The sequence below is a fragment of the Eriocheir sinensis genome, chromosome 33 (assembly GCF_024679095.1).
Source record: "Eriocheir sinensis breed Jianghai 21 chromosome 33, ASM2467909v1, whole genome shotgun sequence".
In the NCBI taxonomy this organism is placed as follows: Eukaryota; Metazoa; Arthropoda; class Malacostraca; order Decapoda; family Varunidae; genus Eriocheir; species Eriocheir sinensis.
The window spans coordinates 11,639,637-11,649,979 of NC_066541.1; the positions used below are offsets into that span (position 1 = coordinate 11,639,637).

A 10,343-nucleotide genomic window follows, 5' to 3' on the forward strand; every position below is an offset into this window, starting at 1 on the left:
AACTTATATACGTTTCGAATTAAAGTTAGGATTGTTGTATATACGCAGTGGAGAAAAAAATGTAGCCACCCCCAGCTCATTCCGCATTTTAACTTCCGTTCCTTTTTTTTCCTCTTTGGTAATAATTGAGATATTGTATTTAATTCATATGCGTTTTGAATGAAAGTAAGAATTGTTGTGTATACGTAAAGTGGGGAAAAAATGAAGCTACCTCCCTCTCATTCCTTATTCCTTTTTTTCCTCCTTGGCAGTGACTCAGAACGCAGAGCCATTTTGAAATAACTGCAGGAATGGCTGTGTTAAGTGTATAAGTGGGACGAATGCACGTGTATACCGCCCTGCAATCCCTCATTCTTGTAACTTCCATGTTCTTCCTAACTTGGCGTGGACTTCGGATACTGGTAGACGTAGATAACATATAGGAAACAGGATGCAGGAAAAGTACACAACTTTGTCCTTCGGTATTTCCATCAACTGTGGCAAGCGCTGAGGGAATGAGTAATGAAGTGGCGGACGTGACAGTTTGATTGGAAATGTAATGGTAATGAGGAGGCGGCGGACGCTTGTTACAGTTGAAAGCATAGCGAGCCCTGGCGCCATCAAGCAACAGGTAACGTGAAATTGAAGAGCTCATTAACCTGGCACATTTGAACGCCCACCTCAGAGTAAGCGCGGAACACGGTTAGAGTTAGGGCAGATAGGCGTAAAGGTGCTCAGAGGTGGGCTGGAGGGGTTCAGTAATATTCAGAAATAGACAGGGAGAGAGGTTACATTTCTCTGTTCTCTGAAAGCGGCGCCTCTCCTTTTCCTCACCACATGGCGCGCGCGTTTATTATTTATGCCACGTTAATTTTTTATTACAAATTAAAACCAAACTTCATGAACGCTGTATAACTTAAAAGCAATCAAGTTATGATATATATTAGTTTATTTATGTTTTATCTTCTTTTCGACGGGAGTAAGTGTTAATATTGCGTCAAAAGTAATTCATTAGGGTGGAAATGTGGCATGAATGTGCGGTGGTTCCTCCCAGTGGGCGGGGCTTAGCCGTCGCCATGGAGACGCTTCGTTGTGATTGGTCGATACCGAGGCAGCGTTCCCACAAGTGCGACAATTTTTCCTAAATACGAGAGTTCCACCACCTTCATTAACCTCGATTTATGCCTCTCCCTCGTCTTGAATACACTAATAATTAAGTTTAAGGTGATGAGTTTGATGGAATAACGTTACTTTTATGGGTAAGAAAGCTTTTATTATGGGGAAACCGATATATAACAGTCGGTGAGTACGATACTTTGGTAAGGCGGATACTGAGGCTTCTGGGAGGACAAGTCTGCGCGGGAAGCATCAACGGCCTTCAGTCTTTAGCTAGAGAAACGTGGTGTGAAGTGGACCCCTGCCGCCGCGCTCTCGTGTCTCCATTTGGATATTATAACACCACCTCAACCATCCACATATCACAATGGCTGACACTGCTGCCGAGGTTGTGTAAGTATTTGCGTGCGTGGCCCTGGCGTGTGTATTTACAGATATTTGGACTTTGGGAAGAGAGGGACGCCGGCTCGTGTGAGTGTGAGGGAGTGAGTGCGTGTGACGAGAGGAAATGTCTGCCTACCTCCCACGTTATTTCCTTTAGTCTGCTTAGCTCAGCACATTTTATATACGTACATTCGAGGTTGTAAGTGTATGGGTGTAAGTATATGCGTGATTGAAAAGCCGGTACGTATGTGTGGGTGACGGGAAATGGAAAATGTGTGACGTTTCCTTTATTCTTCACACTCCGTATTCTTCAGGGGTAAATTGCTTCTAAGGTTGTTAGTGTTTGAATGTAAGTGATTTTGTATGGTTGGAAAGGTGGTACGTATGTGCGTTTAACTGAAAGGAAATGTATGCCTCCCTCCGTCTATTTCTTTTATTCATCAGACTCTATTCTTTTAGTGTGTATGTACTTATGGGGTTATGTGTATGGTTGTTAGTGAATGCGTGGGTTGGAAAGCCGGTACCGGTGTATGTGTGTGTGGGTGACGAGGAAGGAAATGGCTGATCTCTCCCTCTATATCCTCCATCATTCTCTTCAACTCTTCGTTCTTCACATGTAGAGGTATTTCCGAGGCCGTAGGCTGAATGTGTGTGGACTTAGTAGGCGGAAAGATTTGAACGCGGCGAGGACTGCGTGAGATGGCAGCAGCGGCGGTGGTGGTGACAGCAATGGTTCTAAAAAGTGTTTAAAGATGGTGGAAGGGGCGTCATGTCTGCTTTAGTTCATGTCTTGTGTAGTGGTGATTGTGCTGGGTGTTTGTGGAGGGGGTGTTAATGGGGGAGGGTGCGAACGAGTAGCTGGCGGGAAGTAGCGGTGTGAAGGCGGTAGTGGTGTTAATGGTGGTAAAAATAATTATAGATGGAGGGGGGGAGCGTTATGTTTGTCTGATTTTCATGTCTGGTGTAGTGGTGATGGTGTGATGGGTCTTTGTGGAGGTGACGGTGATGGGGGAGATGGTGAGTGAGCGAGCTAGCAGTTGGCGGGAAGTGGTGGTGGCGGCGTCCCCCCCTCCCCCCTCCCGTCTCCCCCTCACCACCAGAACAAAGAGACCGGTTTGGCGGTAAGGTAATTTTCGCGATTCACGTTTGACGCTCCACGCGGCTCTTGTTATCAGCGATCATAATCAGCTTTTGTGTTTCCCGTGCAGCCTCAAGTGGTGGTGTAGGTAATGGTTGTTCCGGTCTTTAATAACTTACACTTCCTATTGTTTTAAGTGGTCGCGGTCTCATCCTCCCCCATCCCCTCCTCGCTCCCTCCTTTGATAGTAGTGCTGTGATAGTTTGAAGAGTTCTCCCGTTTCCCGCCTCTTTGTCACTAGTAGAATTATTTAATAATGCAGGGCCTTGACATTTGTCGTGTCCGGCGAGCTTGGAGACGGATGGCTACTACGTGGAGGGAGGCAAGGCAGGGAAGGCGGCGGGCTGGCCATGTGAACTAAAGGGAATGTTCCGTCTAAGGCGCCCGCTGGAGTCCGCTCTTGGCTGATTTGCATTTTGTTTGCCTTGAGTAGTTTGGAAGCGTCTCTTTCCTTGAGGTGGTGAGCGTCTGGCCACCACGTGCTGTTAAGGTTGTATGACAGGCTCAAGGGGGTGGGTTATGTATATTAAGACTAGTGAAAGCATGGCTATGTGGCTGCTGGGTGGATGGATGGTGGGCGTATGTTAGGGTTACCTTATGCCAGTAGGGCTGAGTGGTGTGGCTCGTATAGTGCAGGGTTTCTTGATGTATGGCTGTGGCTATATATAGGAATAGGTTTGTTAAAGGATGGCATTATGTATAAAACTATTTTCTTCATAATGTAATTAACTCAGGAAGTATGGCTGTGGCTGTATCTTTATAGCTTGCGTGTTACAAGGTTCAGTATTTGATATCGGGGGATTTAGTTACCAGGGAATTTGAAGGGATGTGTTGCAGCCTCAATAGGTAGTCAGCGATGCGTGAGGAGGTGGAGGCGGGCGTGAGGCAGCTGCGGCGTGATTCCTTCTGACGACTCCCCCCCACCAGCTAATGGCGGCGGCGCGGAGTTTCCTTGGTTTCACCACCAGGAGGGAGGCAGGCTTTAGGTCGCGAGATGGCGGGAGGCAGACACAGCATCAGGACAAGACACTCAAGGCTGTAGGCTCGTTCTTGTGCTGGCCACGTGGTCAAGACTTGCCCTCCCCTCTCTCCCTCATCCTACCTTCATCCCCTCCCGGCCCGGCCCTCAGTGCCCCCCCCCCCCACCCCCTCTAGGGGGTGCATGTAGGATAATATAATGTAAGTGCAGGCATGTAAAGGGTGACCCGGATTACCCTAACCAACCTCAACCTTCCCCACCACATCCCGCTACTACTCGCCAACTCATTGAATCAGCTATCACATTGTTAGGTGTATTATGCGTATGTATTTAGGTGCATTTATCTCCCTCCCACCCACCCCCATGGAACGAACCCCCCCCTCCTTTTCTATTTGATTGTTTTATATATAATTCCAAGTTTTTAGGCATTAGTGGCAACACGTGGCGTCAGCTTGAACAGTACGGAGCGACAGGAAGTGAAGGAGCGCCGGTGTGAATGCCTTGCTCTACGTTTGTCTGCCATTTCCTGTACAGCCGCCCGGGCCCGAGAGGAGGCAGCTGGCTAGGCGGGGCACCAGCGTCCAGAGATGGGGGGAATTATTCGTTACGAGGCCGCGAGGGGGGGCCGGGGTCGGAGCGTTGAAGCATTACTGCAAATTGTTTGCCTTTTTATGGACTGGTATATTAGGCAATCTACTTAAGACAATGACTAGTGACGTCATTGGTCAAAATGCCCATCCAAAATAAAAAATTCGTTAAGGGGCCACGGGAGGGGTACAGGGGAGGAATCGGGAGAGGCCGGTGGTGAACCATTGTCCCGGCGAGACGAGGGGCTGTGACCGCGTGCTGGGAGACGCCTCCGTCACGCCGCCGAGCCCGTTAGTTGGTGGGCTGCCGCGGCCGCCCTTGAACTCCCCATCCTCGCTGTTGGTCTGTTGCAACGCCGAGCTTTATGTAGAGTTAAGGGGAAGGGAACAATGGCTGGGGGTCTGGTCTGACGTATAATTTGTCTGTGTATAGGCCCTTCTTTGCGTTGTATGTTTGGCCAAACGCGTGCGTCATAGCCGAGGGGAGGAGGCAAGGTTTCATTTCGCCATCTGTTCAGAAGTCTCAACTATTGTCGGCAGGAGGCTTTTTTTTATTGTTATTTAACTAAAACTTCACAATTTCTTTCTTGACGGTGAAGGTGTGGATGCTTTACTTTTGTTCCTTTCCACAGTGCTACAACCCCCGAGGTCACCAAAGATGTGCCCGAGGAGTCTGCGAAGACTACGAAGGCCACAGAGAAGACCCCAGCAGCTGAGAGCGCAAAGACCAATGGCACAGAGGCAGCGGCGGAGAAGGTAGAAGAGACTGCAGAAAAGGACAAGTCTGCAGAAAAGGACAAGTCTGCAGAAAAGGACAAATCTGCAGAGAAGGACAAATCTGCAGAGAAGGACAAATCTGCAGAGAAGGACAAGTCTGCAGAGAAGGACAAATCTGCAGAGAAGGACAAATCTGCAGAGAAGGACAAATCTGCAGAGAAGGACAAGTCTGCAGAGAAGGACAAGTCTGCAGAGAAGGAAAAGTCTGCAGAGAAGGACAAGTCTGCAGAGAAGGACAAGTCTACAGAAAAGGACAAGTCTACAGAAAAGGACAAGTCTGCAGAAAAGACTGAGGAGAAGGAGGAGGAGAAGAAGAAGGAGGAGGAGGAGAAGAAGGAAGAGGCAGAGAAGACAGAGGAAGCCAAGCCCAAAGAGGCTGAGGCTAAGGAGGAGTCCATGGAGACTGATAAGACTGAAGAGGCTGCTGAGGAAAAGGCAGAGACCAACGGTGAGGCCAAGGAGACTAATGGCCACGCCAAGGAAGAAGTGAGTGCTGATTTTTTTTCTCCAGAATGAAGCAAAAAATTTAGTGTACATAAATTTTAAGGGGTGGGTTTGGTGATGTTAACTGATTTGCAAGTCAATATAGACAATATAGTAAATATAGTGATTTGAACTATTGACATTGTTTGTCATTACTCTTGTGATGCTTTATATACTTGTATAGTAAGCCACTTATCAGGTCATGCCAAGGACTGCTTGATTAGATTGCTGCATCCGTCCAGTGTAAGCAAACCACATCACCTCGGACCCTCACCAGTGCCATGAATGTTATGTCCCTGAGTAGCTTATTGATAGCCTTGTACAATATGGTTTCAGGGCTTTCCCATCAAAATTAGTCTACTTGAAAATTTGAAGTCTTGAACTTTGCAAGCTTTGAGGGCAAAAATTAACCGTACATGAACTTTGCAAGTTTTGAGGGCAAAAATTAACCATGCATACCTCTGTTGTGGGGAAGCATTTTCATGTTTTTTCAAAACCTCCGCTGCATTTTCTACACAGTACATTTTTGTACATTCCTTTTAAAGTTTTTATTTATTATGCACAACCCTAACATTGACTTCCATCCTCACCCTTCTCTTGATATGGATTAGTTTATCATAGAAATGCTAACCAGTATAGTATGTTAAATCAATGTTGAAATATTCATACATAGCTTCAAACTAATGTTTTTGCTTTTTTTTGTTCAGGAAACAATGACCAATGGCCACAGTGAAGAGAGCACTGACACCAAGGCAGATGCTGCTGGTGAGTGGTTATGGCTGCTTTATTTACCTTTGATTTCTATTCTGTAGCTCCCCATATTGCCTATTTTGTTCCTTTGAATTAACTGGTCTTTTTGAGCACTGGAACCATTTTCATTAATCCGTATAATTCATTGCTGCCAAAGTTGCATTGTACCACACCTCAATATTTGAAATGTAGGGTTTTGTGGATCAGTGGATTGGCTTGTTCACAGAAGGGTATGTAGATGCCTATTACCACCAGAACTTTAATTTATTCAAGGGTCAGAGAGGTGACAATTTTCTTCAACCAATTTGCAGTAGATTATTTGACTGCGATTGCAATAGCAATGTAAGAAAATATTAGACGTAATGAATTTGCACTTGGGCATGAGGAAGCTTTTATCATCATTTCAGTGTTCACGAACATAACTGGACAAATGGAAAGGCAAACACAGTTGAAACCTTTAAATTCTCAGTGAATGAAAGTTGTAGAAAATCATCTGTATAACTTAACTGTGAAATCGGATTATGATTTGGACTGACCATTTGGCTGGAATTCCATGATTCCCCCCAAAATCCTGCTTCTGTTTCCCACTCCTCTGAACACTCCTGTGAACAAGATATTGGTTCATCTAGAACAGGGCTACTCAACTGGCGGCCCGCGGTCCGAATCCGAACCTTATGAGTGTTGTAACTGGACCCCAAGTTCCAGCAGTAGAAAAATATAACTGATTTACATGGTCCTGGTAGTGATAGATTCTTGCAAGTATATTTCCTTACCTGACTGTAGGCCCTACAATCAGTCAAGGAAATACACTTGCAAGAATCCATCGCTAGGACTTTCATAATGTAAAATTATATTTTGCTACTCCTGGAGCTGGGGCCCAGCTACAATATTTAATCGGATCTCTGCATACATTTGTACTTGTCTAACTGGACCTTTGTTCATAATGGTTGAGTAGCCCTGATCTAGAACATCACGTATATGAGTGGAGGTGTCAAAACTACGCTCAGCACGCACACAACTAGCAAATACTAAAGGAAGACTGCCGAAACAGATCGGCTGAGGGAACATAGTCGATTTGCAGACACCCATGATGTGTAGGCAGAAACTGTCGGCTATTTTTAGCATGGAGTGGTGGTAATGGACAAAAAAGGTGCCAGCTAGTCACTTAGCATGGACAGAAACCTAGTTACGCGCGGCCTTCAAATTCCAGATAGCTTCTTGCTCTCCGGCGCTGGCGTCATGCTCGTTGCCCGCATCTGAAAGAACTATATGACGCCATCGGCATCAGTGTCATCTTCGATTGCTGTTGTGGCAACCACTGTCAACTTTTCAATTAGCATTGGAAAATAGCTGTTATCCCTCTGCCCTTTTATGTTGTAAACAAAAAAAGTTTTGGTGCTTATAGATCTCAATATCCTATGAACACATCAGTTACAATTTCTAATTGATCAAAATTTGTTTGCTGTTGTAAAGATTAGTGAGGGGTCTAATTCTTGCCGTTATTCCTGCAGATAAACGTTCTTCTGAAGAGGCTGAGGAAGTTGCTCCCGCTGCCAAGAAGGCCAAGGTCCAGGAGACAGAGACCACAGAGGCTGTTAAGGAGACTGCTGCCTAGAGTTCTTCCTGATTTTACTACTCCAGCCTCAGTAATCCTCTAGTAGGACTTTTTCATTTATATACTTCCGTTTCTTTCTTATGTTTTTTAGATTTTTGGAAATCCTTTTTTTCCCTCCCCCATGCCCCCGCCCTTCCCATCCTCCATCTATGTACCTGTTGTAGTCTGGTAAAGTGTAAGGATGTGTGGAGTTGTGGATGCACCATGTACAAACACAGATGGGTGCAGGCTTCTTGCAAGCGGTTGGCTGGAATCAATGGTTGTAGTGAAAATAGTGTAGCAAATTTTCATGAATTTTTAGTGATTTGTAAATCAATTTCAAGTGAGGTGGTTTCATGGAGCTGTTGTGCTGCCTGTATATTGCACATGTTTATAGGTTGAGTGAATGCTTGAGCCTTGCTGTAGCCTTCATAAATCTTGTGTTAGGGCTAGTTTAGCACATTAGTGTCCGTATCTTTATTTATTGCCCAACATGTGTGCGGGAGTGAATGGTTACTCTTTCCGCAATTCTGAGTGCTGTAGTTTTACTTTATACAGAAGTCAACATTCCGTTTTGCTAACATGACTTTACTGAGGTTACTGTGTAACCTGGCTAGCTGAAATGAATGGCACTTTTGAATGGTATGTAGCATTATTTTTCAAATAAATAACAAATTTAATTATTTTTATATTTCCTCTAATATTGACGGAGTATGAATCCACCAAGGGAAATACTAATGGAAAACAGAGCTGAGGCATTAAGATTAACTGTCAAAATATTAACTTAGGCACACACCAAAACCTGTTATTTAAATCATCTTGATTGCCAACACTAGTTGGTCGTGATGAGAAACAGACTGTGGAAGTGAACTACCACGGTTTTATAAAGACAACATCTTTAGGGAATGCTTTGTGGTCATGGGCGTTTTCATGATGTGGTGTCTTGGCACAGTCTTTGACGACTGGTTATAGTCCCCAGCATGACCATTATTATCCCTGACACCGTCTGACTTAACAAGTCACTCGTACTGTCACACCTACAGCCCCATCTCCGATTATGGGATTATTTTGCTTGGGCTTGTCAACAATGGCAGATTATGGTGTCTGCCATCAACACCAGAGTGTATTTCAGAAATTCTTGAGCAAAATAATGCCATAATTGAGGGAAATGGTGAGCAGGTGTAAAACATTGCCTTGCTAAGATGGATGGTGTCTGAGCCAGATATGTCTTGCTAGGAAGCATGAAAAGTTGTCAAGAAGCAGGCAGCGTACCAGTGCCCAATGCCATGAAGACACTCCCACCCAAAAAGCATTGCTGGACGATCTGCAGTTTAAAACTGGAGTAGTATATTTTGAGATTTTCTCCATAATAAAACTTGGTTCCTGTTTATTGCAAAGATCAATTTGAAACAAGTGGCTATCAAAGATTGGCAGCAAGTAGACTCACTTTGGTGATTTTGCATATCTTAAGAGGGTTTGAAATTATTGCTTGTCACAATTTGCATCTCCTTTTGAATAATTTTTAAAATATCTGACATTTATCTAAGTCACAAGAGACTAGCTCATTTCATGCCTCTGCTCAATTTCCCAAGTGAGCTTTTATTTCCAAAATGGAGCACATGAATTACTGAACACGCCCTAATAACTGCCAGAATCTGGTGGTCGAGGAATATTGGTGCAAGAGACAACTTACAAGCAGTTTGGTGAGGAATACAGATGTGACAGATCTACTGATACCAAGCAATAGTTGTTAAAATAATCTGAGGCAAAAAATAATTGGTAATTTTCTTAAAAAAGTCCTTACCTCTCAAGGTGGATGGATTATCAGAGTTAAAGGTGTCTTGTTTTGTGTTCCACGAGCCTTGAAGGACTGTTACACAGAAAATTCATTCACCACGAAATATCTACCCATTGAGTATATTTTGAATTAAGCAACAAAATTAATCATGAGGCGTTTTCAGTAGTGTCACTGACAAGTCAAACGCTTTGGTTGCACAGCATACAGAAGCATACATGCCCAGGGTAGCGTTTGCGCCCAAAAGGCCAATGCTTTTCATCAGCCAATCAGCGAGTAGTAACCACAGCAGTCAATTTCCCGTAGGAAAATTGGTGTTGTATAAAGAAATAATTATTTTCTTGTCATTTCACATTAAAAAAAACTGAAAGTGATATAAGGCAAGGGAAAGAAGGGAAGCTGCTGCGTTTTCTGATAATCTTTCGCATCTTTTTGACCGACAGGCAGTGCTGTCCGACTCTTTTGTGGCTGTGACTTTCATCCTGGAGCAGTGCTGTTTTTTTCGTATGTTAGTGCATTTCTTGCAATATCTTAACATAATCATCATGTGCGGGCGAGGAAATATATATTTTTGCAATATTATAGTTGACATCAAGCTAAAACAAGGAGAAAATTACAGTTGGCTCAGAACTTATACATGCGAACTGTAAATAACTCCTGCCATGGACAAAGAAATCGTCTGCCGCTGTCCAAGTGATGAGGGGCGTAATTATACAAAGGATTAAGCACAAGTGATCTGTAGTCATCCTCTAGGAACAAAT

General features: G+C 44.3%; 1 protein-coding gene across 1 annotated transcript; it reads left to right on the forward strand.

Annotated features, from left to right (window-relative positions):
* Window positions 1–1,319: 1,319 nt before the first annotated feature.
* Window positions 1,320–8,467, forward strand: LOC127006740 (cilia- and flagella-associated protein 251-like). The gene is made up of 4 exons (XM_050877020.1): window positions 1,320–1,488; window positions 4,816–5,446; window positions 6,151–6,208; window positions 7,705–8,467. The coding sequence occupies exons 1-4, from the start codon at window positions 1,463–1,465 to the stop codon at window positions 7,806–7,808; spliced, it is 819 nt and encodes a 272-aa protein (XP_050732977.1). The 5' UTR covers window positions 1,320–1,462; the 3' UTR covers window positions 7,809–8,467.
* The last annotated feature ends 1,876 nt before the right edge of the window (window positions 8,468–10,343 follow it).

Coding starts and splice junctions, on each gene's coding strand:
- LOC127006740 (XM_050877020.1), top strand. CDS start 1,463: ATGGCTGACACTGCTGCCGAGGTTGT. Junction 1,489..4,815: donor GACACTGCTGCCGAGGTTGT/GTAAGTATTTGC, acceptor TCCTTTCCACAG/TGCTACAACCCCCGAGGTCA. Junction 6,209..7,704: donor CACCAAGGCAGATGCTGCTG/GTGAGTGGTTAT, acceptor TTATTCCTGCAG/ATAAACGTTCTTCTGAAGAG.